General features: G+C 45.7%; 1 protein-coding gene across 9 annotated transcripts in view; it reads left to right on the top strand.

The window, feature by feature from the left end:
* The window catches only part of mib2 (MIB E3 ubiquitin protein ligase 2), a 215,715-nt gene that overhangs the window by 154,284 nt on the left and 45,259 nt on the right, over positions 1 to 16,172 (top strand). For all 9 annotated transcript variants that reach the window (XR_007958246.1, XR_007958247.1, XM_052039217.1 and 6 more), the window contains 3 exons: positions 1,305 to 1,409; positions 4,712 to 4,877; positions 9,778 to 9,911. Coding sequence is in view for 7 of the 9 variants with exons in the window: in XM_052039217.1 (XP_051895177.1) it covers positions 1,305 to 1,409; positions 4,712 to 4,877; positions 9,778 to 9,911 (405 nt within the window). In the remaining 2 variants the exon portion in view is untranslated. The remainder of the gene's footprint in view (positions 1 to 1,304; positions 1,410 to 4,711; positions 4,878 to 9,777; positions 9,912 to 16,172) is intronic.

The following is a 16,172-nucleotide window of genomic DNA, read 5'->3' as shown; positions in this document are numbered from 1 at the left end:
CCATAACTCAGTCAAAACCTAAATTTCCTTATCCTGAATACTGAGTAGGAGTTTTGGTACATCATGACCTATAAAGCAATTTTGGAACTGCTGCAATATCTTGCAGACATTTATTGTTCTAGTTAACTGGGTATGTTGAAATTTTCCTCTAATACAAAACCAACACAGAAGCCACTGTTTGGGTAAACAAGTTAGGACTCAGAAGAGGAATTATTAGTCTGTTGTCCTATAACAGAGTTGAGGTAGAAGCTCATTCTTTGCTGTATGTGAGAATCTGTGATGCAGCATCGTGTGCACATTGAACTCTGTGCATCACGTTATCCATGCAAAGCCGTTCAAATTTCCACGGTAATGTTGCCGTCAGTGAGCTGGGAATAGCCACTGTTGCAAGGTGTGGCTCAATTCATTTTTATCTCTTACCTAACTGCATGGTTTAACTGTGATGTGTAAACTTGTTATCTATCCTTACATGTACTACACTGGCTAAAGACAGGCTGGTGGAATGGGCAGACAGGTGGCAGATGAAGTTTAATGCAGAGGTGAAGCATTTTGGTAGGAAGATTGAGGAGAAGCATTGTAGAATAAAGGGATGCAGGAGGCAGGATGGGATTGCACCAGAGAGAGTGCAGAGTTCACCAGGATGTTGCCTGGAATTAAACATTTCAGCTGAGAAGAGATTGGATAGGCTGGGCTTGGAGCAGAGGTAACTGAAGGGGGACCTGAGGGGGATGTATAAGACAGTGAGAGGCATAGATGGGGTAGATAGTAGGAAACTTCCCCAGTAGCAGAGGTGCCTAAAAATTGGGGACATAGTTTTAGGGTTTGGGGTAAGAGGCTTAGTTGAGATCTGAGGAAGAACTTTTTCACCCAGAGATTCTCACAGCATTAAGAAATATCTAGGTGAGCACTTGAATCCACAAAGCATAGAAGTCTTCAGACCAAGTGCAGATAGATAGGATTAGTGTCAGTGGGAGATGGGAACAACGGTTGACATGGATGTAGTGAGCACAAGGGCAAGTCTCTATGCTCTGACTCTATAAGGTTCATGGGGATAAACTGTTGGACCAATCGGACTGCATTTCCCACATCTGTGCTGTAAACCACATGATGCATAGAGAAATAAGAATTCAACAAAATGTGTTCTTTGCAGTGGTGATAAGGATGTTGTTACTGAGGGAGAGTGTTGTACCCATTAACTATAAAAATCATAGAAGACTTCCAAACCCACATTGTATCTATACAAAACCTCTGAATATAAAAGCTCCTCAGATTGTTGTCAGTTTTAACTGGGATGTATTTTCCAGGTGGACACTTTCTCAGTCGGGGACATTGTTCGTGTGATGGATGATTTGGAAACAGTGAAAAGACTTCAAACAGGCCATGGAGAATGGACTGACAGCATGACTCCAGTAGGTGCCTTCTGACTCCTCCATAAAGTCTGATCACAGGGAACACTGTCTGCCTGATGGAAATTCCTTGATTACAGAATAATCCTGATCATTTGATCAGTGTTTCACATGTACGGACATCGGGCACTTCTCTGAAGGAATTTTTTAGAAGCCGGATGTTTGCTGGAACCATCCACTCGACCATCGATTTGGGTGTTGTTACTGATGATCCACTTACCCACTGCACCCCCCCCCCCATTCCAAATCTCCTGAAAACCTTGGTCAGAAATTCCTCCTCTGTTCCCCCCTCAGTGTACAGACATACAGCACAACAGGCAAAGTCAGTGGAATTCCAGATGTGTGCATTGGGCAAGAGTGTGGATAGCTCAGGCACAAGCTGCAGTATGCAGGTCACTGCTCCTCACATCCGTCCCAGCACACTGCAACACAGGTGACCTGCCGCTGTACCTCTGACTCAGCCCTGGGCCAGACCCAGGCGTGCTGACCGATGAACTTTGCACCGGTCCCTCTGTGTATGGAGTGTGGCCTCTATCCCTACAATGTTTTAAGTAAATTTATCAAAAAAAAGAATGACTTTTCATTTATTTAAATCTCTTTTCACTGTTTTAAATGTCTCTGAAGAAAGATATTAAGGGAGACAAATTGACCTTTGACAACAGCGAGCTGTCGAGAGGTGATCAGCTGGTCACTGGATCCATGCCGGACCCGGTCCCTGCTGACCAACACAATGCAGGTAATGAGGTGCGGTGTCAGAATTTGTTGAGGAACATGAAAGCCCGAGTGTAGGTGGTAATGTGGGGAGAACATTGGCTGGTTAACAGGAAACAACAAGAAGGCATTAAATGGATGGTTTTCTGACCGGTGTGATGTAGTGAGTGACATGCACAGGAAACAATGGGAACTCCTTACAACTTCTATGAACAACTTGGCTGAAGGAGTGATTGCTTTACTGATTTCACAAAGATAAATAGGGAAGTAAGTTGTGAAGAGGGTATAAGGAGATGACGTAGGTTCAGTGAGTGAAGAAAGACTTGGCAAATGGTGTGGAATTGTCCATCTCGGCAGGACAAAGAAGTGGCATCAAAGTGGTGAGAGGATGCAGAGGGATCCAAGTGTCCTGGTGCATGACTTGTAAAAGGCTAATAGGCAGGTACAGCCAGTGAGTGGAAAAGCTGATAGGATATTACTGTGGATTGCTGGGGGATTGAATACAAAAGTAAGGAGGTTATGTGGTTATGCTTCAGTTATAGGGAGCATTGGTGAGTCGCATCCAGTAGACCTGTACAATTGGTCTCCTTATTTAAGGAAGTATGTTAATGCATGGGTGGCAGATCAGAGAAGGTTTTAATGGACTAATAACTGGAATGGGCAGTTTCTCTTTCTCTCTCCAGAGGAGCTGCATGACCTGCTGAGTTTTTCCTGCTTTTATCCTGGAATAGGCAGGTTGTTTTATCAGGAAAGATTGAACAGGCTAGAATTGTATCCATTGGAAAATACCAGACCGAGAGGGAGCTTGACTGAATCGTGTTAGAACCTCAGGCATCTTGGCAGAGTGGATGTGGAGAGGATGTAAAACTGTGGGTCACAGAAACAGGCCCTTCAGCCCAACTCATTCATGCCGACCAAGATGGCTGTCTGAACTGGTCCTATTTGCCAGCATTTGGCCCATTATCCCTTTAGGCCTTTCCTATCCAAGTACCTATCCAAATGTCTTTTAAACCTTGTAATTGTACCTACCTCTACAGCTTGCTCTGGCAGCTTGTTCAACAGACCCACCACCCTCTGTGTGAAGAAATTAACCCTCCAGTCCCTTTTAAATCTTTCCCCTCTTAGCTTAAATCTGTGCCCTCTAGTTTTAGACTCCCCTATCCTGAGAAAATGATTCTGACCATCCACCTTATCTATGCGTCTCATAATTTTATACACCTCTACAAGATCACCCCTCAGCCTCCTCCTCTCCAGGGAAAACAGTCCCAGTCTATCCAGCCTCTCCTTATAACTCAAGCCCTCCTGTCTTGTGAACCTTTTCTGCACCCTTTCCAGATTAGTGACATCCTCCCTCTAGCTGGGCAACCAGAACTGCACACAATACTTCAAGTGTCATCTCACCAACGACTTGTACGGTTGTAATGTGATGTCCCAACTTCTGTACTTGATGTCCAATTGTGCAAAACATCATCTTCACCACCCTGCCTCCATGTGTCGCCACTTTCCAGGAACTGTACCCTAGGTCTTCCTGTTCTACAACACTCTCCGGGGCCCTGCCATTTACTGTGCAAATCCTGCCCTGGTTTAATTGACCAAGATGCAAAACCTTGCATTTGTATGGGTTAAGCTCCATCTGCCATTCCTTGGCCCACTTCCCCAGTTCATCTCAATCATGTTGTAATCTTGGATATCCTTCTCTGTCCGCTGCATCACCAATTCTGGTGTCATCCACAAACTTGCTAACTATGTTAACAACGTTGTCATCCAAACTGTTAATATAGATGGCAAGCAACAGTACACATGGGGTGTTTTCCTTTCTCTCAGAGGCTCTGAGATTGTGAGACCTCAAAGGGCAGTGGATGCAAAGTCTTTGAATGTTCTTAAGGCAGTAGTAGTTAGATTCTTAATGAGCAGAAGGGTGAAAGGTTACTGAGTGTAAGCAGAGATACAGAGCTGAGGTTACAGCCAGATCAGCCATGATCTTAGCAAATAGCAGAGGGGCCAAGTGGTCTCCCTCTGCTCCTAATCAGAATGTTCATATGACCCCACCTCGTGAGATGCCTTCTCCCAGGCCTGCTGAGCTGCAGATGAAAGTTTGCTGGGGGAACCAGCAGAAGAAGTCCAGATCAAGCACAGTCTGACCTTGTTTTTACAACCTGTGTTTAGTACACACAGCAGAGGGTGAATCTCCAGCACACTAAGTCCTTGTAAGAATGGTTTATGTAACTGACACCCTCTCCTTCAGTGCACATTCAGACAGAAGCTGAGGGAGGGGGGGAGTTCCAGTGTAATAATCTTTCACCCAGCATCTGCTCCTTGACTTCACCAGAGGCAATATACTTGGTTTTCCTGTTGTTCCTTGCTGTTCTATAACCCAGGGTACAGAGCCAGTCACAGAGCATCTGCCTGTAAGACCAGTTGACTCAACTTCAGCTTCGGCTGGGCATTGGTGCTTTCAAGGTAGCTTGAATGCACACATCTCTGCCTTGGAGAGGAATTTCAGATCAGCTGCTCTACCTCTGTGATTAACCAAAGATGATGAATTTTTATGGTGGACTGTTGTCTAAATTATCTTTCTGTTGTACGTCCTCCAGGCACTGGGCCAGGTTGGGAAGGTACTAAAAGTTTATGCTGACGGAGATTTGCGCGTGGGAGTTGGAGGCCAGACGTGGACCTTTAACCCTGCTTGTGTAACAGCAGCGCAGCCTGGAGAGGTGGATGCCAACCTCATGACCACAGACAGCAGCAATGATTCAGCAAGTAAGATGATTAGAATAAATTTTTGGTTGATGCTTTATTAGCAGAACCTCTGGACTATTCCAGTTTCTAATATTCCATGTAACTTTTAAAATGCTTCTGACTCTCTCTGAAGATGAGTTTTGGAGCAGATTTGGGAAAAATGGAAAATGTCGAGCCTTTCAAATTCCCAGTTAAAAGTCATCCTTTGCGAAAAGGTTTCACAGTATTATTTGTGATGAGTAATTTTAACTGAACTTGGCCAGTGCTGAGCTGACTGGATTGGCTGTGAGTCGTATACTCTCTCAAACCCTGGAGTGGAATTCAGCAAGGGGTAAATAGTCACTTCTGTCCCAACACATTACAGTAATGAAAAACACGATGATGCTGGAAGAACTCAGCAGGCCAGGCAGCACCCGTGGAGAAAAGCAGGCGGTCAACGTTTCGGGTAAGGACCTTTCCTCAAGGCTGAAGATGGGAAAAGGGGAAGCCCGATATATAGGAGGGAAAAGCAGAGCAGTGATAGGTGGACAAAAGAGGGGAGGCGGGGTGGGCACAGGGTGGCGATAGGTAGATGCAGGTAAGAGATAGTGATAGGCAGGTGTGGGGAAGGTGGGGAGAACAGATCCACCGCGGGGGGAGGGGTTCAAAGGTAAGGAGAGAAAGAAAAACAAAAGGATGCCAGGAAAGGGAAGAAGAGAGGAAGTGTGGTGGGGGGGGGGGATGACCTAAAGTGGGAGAATTCAGTGTTCATGCCGTTAGGCTGCAAGGTTCCAAGACGGAAAACGAGGTGCTGTTCCTCCAGTTTGCGCTTGGAATTCTCCCGGCAGTGGAGGAGGCCGAGGACTGACACACACACACACCCCGCTCCCACCCTGGGAACTTTCCACTGCTCCCACCATAGGTGCAACACCTGCCCCTACACCACCTCCATCCAGGGATCCAAACAGTTCTTTCAGGCGAGACAGAGATTCGCCTGCACCTCCCTCAATATCATCTACTGCATTCGGTGCTCCAAGTGTGGTCTCCTCTACATTGGTGAGACCAAACGCAGACTAGGTGACCATTTCGCAGAACACCTGCGCTCCATCCGTAACCGCAACCTGCATCTCCCCGTTGCCGGTCACTTCAACTCCCCCTCCCACACTATCACTGATATGTCAGTCCTCGGCCTCCTCCACTGCCGAGAGAATTCCAAGCGCAAACTGGAGGAACAGCACCTCGTTTTCCGTCTTGGAACTTTGCAGCCTAACGGCATGAACATTGAATTCTCCCACTTTAGGTCATTCCCACCCCCCTTCCCCACAACCCCCCCCCCCTCCCCCAACCAGGCTTCTTCTCTTCTTCGCTTTCCTGGCCTCCTTTTGTTTTTCTTTCTCTCCCTACCTTTGACCCATCCCCCAGTGGATCTGCTCTCCCCACCTCCCCCGCACCTGCCCATCACCATCTCTTACCTGCATCTACCTATCACCACCCTGTGCCCACCCCGCCTCCCCCTTTTGTCCACCTATCACTGCTCTGCTTTTCCCTCCTATATATCGGGCTTCCCCTTTTCTTATCTTCAGTCCTGAACCGAAACGTTGACCGCCTGCTTTTCTCCACGGATGCTGCCTGGCCTGTTGAGTTCCTCCAGCATCATCATGTTTTTCATCTAGATTCCAGCATCTTTAGTCCTTTGTTTCTCTAACGTGACAGATGGAGTTTGGAAACTGTGAACTTATCGACTGCACCGGAAAAAGCAGAAATGATGAAATGTTGGGAAATATTGCTATTCAAAGGGACCTGGGTATTCTTGTGAACAAGTCGCTGAAAGTTAACACACTGGGAAGGCAAGTGATATGTTGGCCTTTATTCCAAGAGAGTTTGAATACAGAAGTACAAACGTATCACTGCAGTTATATAGCAGTTGGTGAGACCTCACCAGAAGTAAGTGTGTATAATTTCACCTGTAAAAAAAGATATATTTCCTCTAGAGGGAGTTTAGAAAAGATTCACTATCCTGGTTTCTTAAAATTTGAAGAGAGATTGAATGGACTAAGTCTCTGTTCTCTAGAATGTTTCCTCTAGCTGAGTCTAGAACTGGGGGTTATAATCTCACAATGTGGATGAAATGAAGAAAACTTCTTCAGAGGTTGGTGAACATTTGAAATTCTGTGCCTGAGAGCTGTGTTGCTCACTCATTGCTGGCATTCAGGATTGAGATTGATGGGTGTCTGGGTATTACCGAAATCAAGGGAGATGGGAATAGAGTAGTGAAGTGGTAGTTTACATGTGATCCTGTCGAATGGCGAAGCAGGCTCGAGGGGCTGAATGGCCTACTAATTCTGATGCTTTATTTTTGAGCAATGCCAGATAGGCTTTCTAGGGCAAAAAGCAAACAGCTGGAGGAACTCAGCAGGTCAGGCATCACATGTGGAGGCAGAGGGGTGATCAACACTTTGGGTCAAGACCCTTCATCAGGACTGAAGAAGTTCTCCTCTATCAGCAGTCTCTTGTGCCTCCGAGGTTCTCAGGGCCTTGAACCCACAGCAGCTTAAAGTGGAAATGGGCCAAATCCTACCAGGCACAAGATTTACCAAAGTAAAATAGAAACAAGGCTGGAAATATTCAGCAGGTCAAGCAGCATCTGTAGAGAGAGAAATGACCTTTGATGAGATTTGATTAGAATTCCATCCCTGCTAGGGGCCAGGAACCTCAGCTCTGCCCCGCCATCTCCCCCTCCCCACCACCTCAGCGCCTCCAGCTTCCCTCTCCCATCCTGATTTCCACCCCACTGCCCGTTCACCAGACAGATACACCTGCCTAGACTGAGCACCCAGCAGGGAACTGCCTTGTCAAGTAGGGGGTTAAATTGCATTAAATGTTTTCTGGTAATCATAGGAAAACTTAAGACACACAGAGAGGCCAGTCGGCCTATCCTATCAGTGTTGGTCAAGAAAGAGCTCCCCATCTTTCAACACTGGCTCTACAGCCCTACAAGTGAACAACCAGGTACTGTTGAAATGTGGCGAGGCTCTCTGCCTCTCCTTTAGGCAGTGAGTTCGAGACCATCACTACCTTGTGGGGAAACATCATTTTAGAAACTTCTTTTGGGTCTCCCCTCAGCCTCCACTGCAGTAAAATAGATAAATATACATGAAACATACATCCAAATACCCTTGCATCCAGGTTTCCAATCCAATAATCTGTCCACAACCCCAGTAATTCTCTCCTTGCCCAGGACTCACATTTGGCCTTTGTGTTCTGGAATTATGCAGTTCATCTTTCAGCTCATTGTGCAATAAATTCCTATTGGTCAGCCACGTTCCAAGGCAGTGACATCTCAATTCTTTAAGTAGGCTATGCACTGTTCAAGTAACTATAGTTTGTTACCGACACTTGGGTTCCACTTCAGTTCAAATCCTTTCTAATCATAAAACATCCACTTGCATATTATTTGACACGGGAAATTTCTAGCAACCAGATTAACTGTGAGGCCTGATTAAAACAGATACCTGTGAGTAAGCCAAAAACAAAGTGGAAACAAATATGTGAGACTGCAAGCCAGTGATGGTTTTCTGGGCAGAACAGCTTCTCTTTCTGATTGCAAAGATTCTGAGTGCTTCCTCCTCCAGGTATTGGTTCTCCCACCCATTTCCGAAGCCACGCAGCGGCCTTAGAGAACCCTTCCTTTGTCACCACAAACTGCTTCCTCATATTGAGTTGTACTTTGCGAGGTAAGCTAAAGTAAGAACATTGGCTTCTCCCAACCTCTGATCTTTGTCCTGAGCTGTGATTGTGCTTAGTCACAGCTCCCCACATGGAACCAGGTCCTGTTGTCACCTCTCCCTCAAAGGATAGCATTTCACAAGGTGGTCCCTTCAACTCCCACTCCAAATGTTTGAGCACAAAAGCCTGGCCTGGCCCTGCAGTGCAGTACTGTCAGGGGAGCTGTTTTTTTGGATGACACATCAAACTGAGACCTGGGCTGTATAAAGGAAACCAGAGCACTTTACGAAGGGGAGCAGAGTAACCAGCTGGGTATTCTGGCCAATTGATTCCAGTCCCCACAAACTATCAGTGCTTCATAACTAGAGAAAGGTAGGAATAGAAAAACACAAGGTAGTGGATTCCCTCACACAGTTAAAGTGTGTGCTCTTTCATATATGCAAATGTTATCAGAAACATGATTATGCTTGGTGCATAGTGCCCCCTCTCTCTACCATTCATTCTCTCTCTCTCTCTCTCTCTGTCCCCTCTCTCTCTCTCTCTCTCTCTCTCTCTCTCTCTCTCTCTGTCTCTCCTCTCTCTCTCTCTCTCTCCCCCTCTCTCTCTGCCCTTCTCTCCACCCACTCTCTCTGTCCCCCTCTCTCTCGCCCACTCTCTCTGCCCCTCTCTCTCTCTCTCTCTCTCTCTCTCTGTCCTCTCTCTCTCTCTCTCTCTCTCTCTCTGTCCCCTCTCTCTCTCTCTCTCTCTCTCTCTCTCTCTCTCTCTGTCCTCTCTCTCTCTCTCTCTCTGTCCTCTCTCTGTCCTCTCTCTGTCCTCTCGCTCTCTCTCTCGCTCTCTCTCTCTCTCTCTCTCTCTCTCTCTCTCGCTCTACCCCAGTTTGAGGGTATTAGCAGGGGAGAGATATTAGTTTGCACCCAGCCTGTTGTTCTATCATTTACAATTCCTGGGTCTCCATGAACAACAGGGTTTCACAACTATTGGGCTTTGTACCAGACTGCTGTGACCCCCATTCACTGCCATTTTAATGTCCCTTTTCTGACGTCCAAGATGAATTTGGAAATGTTTTTAAACTGATTTGAACTTGACAACAGCATGTTACTAAGGCTCACAAGAGTCCAATATCTTTTTGGAATTGCAGTAGGAAACACCCACAGCCACTTTGGTTCAATTATTTCTGGCAGAAGGATGTAAGAATTCTTTTTTCCCTGTACTGTAGGCACAGTCATCTCTATCCTAGAAAAATTGTTGTCACAGTCAACTGACCAGGATAATCCCGGGCGTATTGTAATCGAGGCTGCTCACGGGAATGCTGCAAAGGTCCGCGATTTAGTGCAGAAGTATCCAGAGAAGGCAAGTTTTGCACCTTTAATATTGTTGTCTGCTCTACCTGCAAGGCACAGTTTTATTTTGTGGTAAATGATATGTTGTTCCAGAGACAGAAAGTCGCCAAGTCGTACAACACAGAAACAGGCCCTTTGGCCCACCACATCTGTGCCGACCTTTTTGCCCGTCTACACTAATCCGATTTACCCACATCAGGACCGTATCCTCCCATACCATGCCTATCTAAGTGCCTATCTAAATGTCTCTTAAATGCAGTGATTGTAGATGATTCCACCGGTCCTCTGGCAGTGCGTTCAAGATATCAACCCCTCTCTGTGTATATGAAAAAACTTGCCCCTCACGTCTCCTTTACATCTCTTTCCTCTCACCTTAAAGCTTTGCCTTCTGGTTTTTGATAGCCCCACCATTGGGAAAATGATTCTAACTATCTACCCTATCTATGACTCTTATAATTTTATAAACATCTGTCAGATCACCCTTCAACCACCTTAATTCCCAAGAAAACCAGCCCAGCCTATCCAGTCTCTCCCCATAACTAAAGTCCTCCAATCCAGCAACATCCTGGTGAATCTCCTCTGCACCCTCTCCACAAATCACATCCCAGGGCAGCAATGGCCAATACCAGAGGACGTCAGTTCAAGGTGAGTGGAGGAAAGTCTAGGGGAGATGTCAGAGATAGGTTCTTTACACAGAGAGTGGAACCCACTGCCGGGGGTGGTGGTAGACGCTGATACAATGGGGACATTAAAGAGACTCTTAGATAGGCACATGGATGTAAGAAAAATGGAGGGTTATGGGCTGTGCAGGGGGCAAGGGTTTGATTGATCATGAAGTAGGTTTATATAGGTCAACACAACATTGTGGGCCAAAGGGCCCGTACTGTGCTGTCCAATTCTATGTAAATCCTTTCTGTGATTTGATGTCCAGAACTGCACACAATATTTCAAGTGCAGTAAGCGAGTCATAGAGGTATACAGCACGGAAACAGGCCCTTCAGCCCAACTCGTCATGCCAACCAAGTCGCCTACCTGAGTGGGTCCCATTTGCCTCCATCTGGCCCACATCCCTCTAAAGCACTCGAATCCATGCATATGTCCAAATGTCTCCCAAACATTATAAATGTATCCCCCTCCACCGCTTCCCCTGGCAGCTCGTTCCACATCCCTGTGTGGTAAAGCTTGCCCCTCAGGTCCCCCAAATCTTTTCTCTCTCACTCTAAGCCTAGAACCTATGCCCTCTAATCTTAGACTCTTCCACATCTTCCCCCCCCCCCCCCCCCAATTCTGGAGAAACAAAGATTGACCATTCACCCAAGCTATGGCCCTCATGACTTCACATGTTTCTACAAGGGCATCCTTCAACCTCCTACGCTCCACGGAAAACAGTCCCAACATATCCAGCCTCTCTTTATAACTCCTCCACTCCTGGTAGCATCCTCATGAATCTTTTCTGAACCATTTCCAATCAGGTGCGAACCTTTTGTTTCCTTGCACATCAGGCAGCAATGTTCTGACCATTGGAATGGAGCCAGTAGTTTTTAAAGTTGCCACATAATACCTCAACTCTTGTATTCTGTGCCCCAACCTAAGAAGGCAAGCACGCCATGTCCTGCCTTCACCATGCCACCTACCTCTGTTGCCACTTTCAGGGAGCTATGGACTTGAATGTGAACGTATGAGGTGTGATTAGTATGTTTGCTGAGTTAGGGTTAGGGTTATCAACATTCCTTAATGCCCTACCATTTACTGTATCTGTCCTACCCATGTTTCACTTCCCAGGATTAAATTCCATCTGCCAATTCTGTGCCCAGCATTCCATCTGATCATCTTCCTGCTCTAGTTTTAGACTGTGTAACTGTAGTGAAACATTTGTACTTTTGCATTCAAATCCACAATGCCAGTGACCTACGTGTCATCTGTAAACTTACAAATCATACCTCCTACATTCACATCCAAGTCATTAATGTCTATCACAAATGACAAAGCTCCCAGCATCAATCCCCGTGATATAACACTGGTTAGCACTACCCTCTGCTTCCCATCACCAAGTCAGATTTGGATCCAATTAGCCAGCTTTCCTTGGACCCCATGTGCCTTAATCTTCTGGCCCAGGCTACCATGCAAGATCTCATCAATCTTCTTGGTTACCTCCTCAAAAAACTCAGTCAAATTAATGAGTCATGATTTTCCCCACACAAAGCCATGCTCCATGACCATTGCTCCATAACCTTTAAAATTGTCATGGACAGGGACAGGTGCAGAGAGGACAAGAAGATATTTAATTGGGGAAAGGCGAACTATGAGGCTATAAGGAGAGAACTTGGGAGTGTAAATTGGGATGTCCTTTTTGAAGGGAAATGTACCATGGAGATGTGGTCGATGTTCAGGGATCTTATTTAGGATGTTAGGGATAAGTATGTCCCGGTGAGGCAGAGAAGGAATGGCAGGGTGAAGGAACCGTGGGTGACGAGAGAGGTGGAATGACTAGTTAGGAAGAAGAAGGCAGCATACATAAGGTATAAGCAGCAAGGTTCAGACAGGCCCCATGAGGAATATAGAGTAGCGAGGAAGGAACTTAAGGAAGGGCTGAGGAGAGCTAGAAGGGAACATGAAAAGGCATTGGCCAGTAGGGTTAAGGAAAATCCCAATGCCTTTTTCACATACGTGAAGGGTAGGAGGATGGCTCGGGTAAAGGTAGGTCCGATTAAGGACAAAGGTGGGAGAATGTGCCTGGAGGCGGCGGAACTGGGAGAAGTTCTAATGAGTACTTCTCTTCGGTATTCACCAAGGAGAGGGGTCTTGATGATGCGGAAGGGAGTGCTGGTAAGGGTAATGTTCTCGAGCTTGTAGATATCAAGAGAGAGGATGTGTTGAAGTTGTTAAATAATATCAAGACAGATAAATCTCCGGGGCCTGACGGGATTTTCCCCAGGCTGCTTCGAGAGGCGAGGGAGGAGATTGTTGAACCACTGGTAAGGATCTTTGAGTCCTCGTTGTCAATGGGGGTGGTGCCGGAGGATTGGAGGGTTGCGAATGTTGTCCCTTTGTTCAAAAAAGGTAGTAGGGATAGTCCAGGAAATTACAGACCGGTGAGCCTTACGTCTGTGGTGGGTAAGCTGTTAGAAAGGAGTCTAAAGGATAGGATCTATGAACACCTAGAGAATCATGGACTGATTAGGGACAGCCAGCATGGCTTTGTAAAGGGAAGATCTTGCCTCACAAGCCTGATAGAGTTCTTTGAGGAGGTGACGAGGAAGATTGATGAGGGTAGTGCGGTGGATTTTAGTAAGGCGTTTGATAAGGTTCCTTCAGAAGGTCAGAGGCCAAGGGATCCAGGGAAGCTTGGCTGTGTGGATTAGGAATTGGCTTGCCTGTAGAAAGCAGAGGGTTGTGGTGGAAGGAGTGCCCTCGGATTGGAGGGCAGTGACTAGTGGTGTCCCGCAGGGATCGGTTCTGGGATCTCCACTTTTTGTGATATTTATAGATGACTTAGATGAGGGGGTGGAAGGCTGGGTTAGTAAGTTTGCGGACTACACTAAGATCGGCGGTGTTGTGGATAGTGTGGAGGGCTGTCGGAGCTTACAGAGGGATATTGATAGGATGCAGAGCTGGGCTGACAAGTGGCAGATGGAGTTCAATCCGGAGATGTGTGAGGTGGTACACTTTGGAAGGACAAACTCCAGGGCAGAGTACAGGGTAAATGGAAAGGTACTTGGCAGTGTAGAGGAGCAGAGGGATCTTGGAGTTCATATTCATAGTTCACTGAAAGTTGCCTCACAGGTGGATAGAGCAGTTAAGAAGGCCTATGGGATGTTAGCTTTCATAAGTCGTGGGATTGAGTTTAAGAGCCGCGAGGTAATGATGCAGCTTTACAAAACTCTAGTTAGACCACACTTAGAGTACTGTGTTCAGTTCTGGTCGCCACATTATAGGAGAGGGTGCAGAGGAGATTTACCAGGATGCTGCCTGGATTAGAGAGTATGGAATATGAGGAGAGGCTTAAGGTGCTAGGGCTTTATTCACTGGAAAGGAGGAGGATGAGAGGAGACATGACAGAGGTATATAAAATATTGAGAGGAATAGATAGAGTAGACAGTCAGCGCCTCCTTCCCAGGGCACCAATGCTCAATACAAGAGGGCATGGCTTTAAGGTTATGGGTGGAAGGTTCAGGGGAGATGTCAGGGGGAGGTTTTTCACCCAGAGAGTGGTTGGTGCATGGAATGCACTGCCTGGGGTGGTGGTGGAGGCAGATACATTGAACAGGTTCAAGAGTTTTTTGGATAGGCACATGGAGGAATGTGAGGTAGAGGGATATGCGGGAGGAAAGGGTTAGATAGTGTGAGGGTGGTTTGATGGACAGCACAACATGGTGGGCCAAAGGGCCTGTTTTGTGCTCTATGGTTCTATGAACTTTCGCTGTTCAGCCCCTGCCTTTCCAAATATCCATAGATCCTATTCCTGAGGATTTTCTCCAATAATTTCTCTACCACTGACATAAGCCTCACCAGCCTATGGTTAGTTTGCTTATCCCTGTTGCCTACCTAAATACAGGAACAACATTACCTCTCCTCCAGATCCTGTCCTCCTTTGCCTAACGAAAAGTTGGCTCAGAAATTATTGCTCCACTGTGGATGTTCCTACAGACTCCCTTGGTTCACTTCATGGCTCAACAGTTGCAAATTTGAATTTTCTGGTGGTTAAGACTGTCTTGTAACCTATGTAAGATGGATTGCCAGGTTTGATGAATTATATAGTAACGATTATACGCACGGCAGAAGTAGCTGTCTGACCCCAAATGGCATCTTTGTTTTCCTCAGGAACTAACCAGAATTGTGTGGAATTTTAAGAAAATTGAACAAGATGAAGGAATAAAATCAGCACAAGTTTTACTACGGAGTAGCTTATAAATACATAAACTGGATTAATACAGGAAGGAGAGTTGCAACACAACCTCACACCTTGCATCAATGGAAGGTGGAAATGTTGCAACTGGCTCTCCTGCACCCTCTCCATTTCGGACATTTGTTTTCTATTAAAAGCAGCAAAGTGCTTGGCTTCCTACGCGGATGTTTTCAAACAAAGTCACTTCTCACTAGTGTCAGGACTCATGCCTTACACTGCATTTGCTATTATTTTCATTAACTGACATTTTTTAAACAGAGGCTTTTCTAAACAAGTCAACTTGGGCTGAAGTAATGTGGCCTTTGATCTGCAGACATAAGTGGCCCACAAAAGTATACATTTGGAAAAGCCAAAGGCCCATCTTGTATACGTTGCAAATTCCTTGGGATCTTGTGCCTAAAATGCTCCAAATCTGATGTGATATGTTGCTGCTGCTTTATGTTGGATGCTTTTGATCTTAATGGCTGTAATAAATGGAGCCAATGGCAAAAGGTTTCATGAGACTATTTTGGAGAAAAGCTTGGGAGTTCTTGCTGGTGTCCTGATCAGTTTTTCATCTCTTGCTGAAGATTATTAAAACTGATTTGTTTATTTATTGTCATGTTGTTTGTGGGAGCTTGCTATGCACAAATAGGCACCCTGTTTCCTTCAGCACAACAGTGAGTAGACTTCAAAACTCCCTTTGGAGCATCCTGAAAGGGACGTGAAAGGTGCTCTTGAGTTGCATGACTTATTTTTCTTTCAATAATAAGGCATCACCTATAGAATTTATTCACAATAACAGTTAACCCTTTGTTCTGTAGCCTTAATGATGACGCAACTGTATTATATTTAGTTTGAACGTGTGCATTTTTACAGTTCTGGAAGGTGTTTCATAGAAGAAGAAATAAAATGTTGCTACATTTCGGTAGACAAGCCCCATGTTGGGTTGTATTGACATGGTCTCAGGTGCTGCATTGTACAATGCACTCCAGAACAAGTTTAAACTCAACAGTGATGCCTCTGGAATCAAATACAGATCAACGGTCTTGTGTGGTATTAAGTCAAAGGGAAAGGCCTGTGGAATTGCCAGAGAAAGCAGTAAGCCTGACAACTGGAAGTATTTCAGAACTCAGCACAGGGTTACCAAGAACGTGATAATGAAAAGGAAGATAGAATATGAGAGTTAACTAGTGAGAAACATGAACAGACTGTAAGGGTTTCTCCAGACAGATAAAAAGAAAAAGACGAGCAAAGGCAAATGTCGGTCTTACAGACAGACACAACATTTATAATGAGGAATAAGGAAATGTTGGGAATTAAATACTTTCTGTCTGTCTGTCTTCGTGGAAGGAGACACAAAAAAATCTCTCAAGTGAAAGAAAT

Source organism: Pristis pectinata, chromosome 26 (genome assembly GCF_009764475.1).
Source record: "Pristis pectinata isolate sPriPec2 chromosome 26, sPriPec2.1.pri, whole genome shotgun sequence".
In the NCBI taxonomy this organism is placed as follows: domain Eukaryota; kingdom Metazoa; phylum Chordata; class Chondrichthyes; order Rhinopristiformes; family Pristidae; genus Pristis; species Pristis pectinata.
The sequence above is the reverse complement of the archived record's forward strand: the minus strand, read 5'-3'. Positions and strand labels throughout refer to the sequence as shown.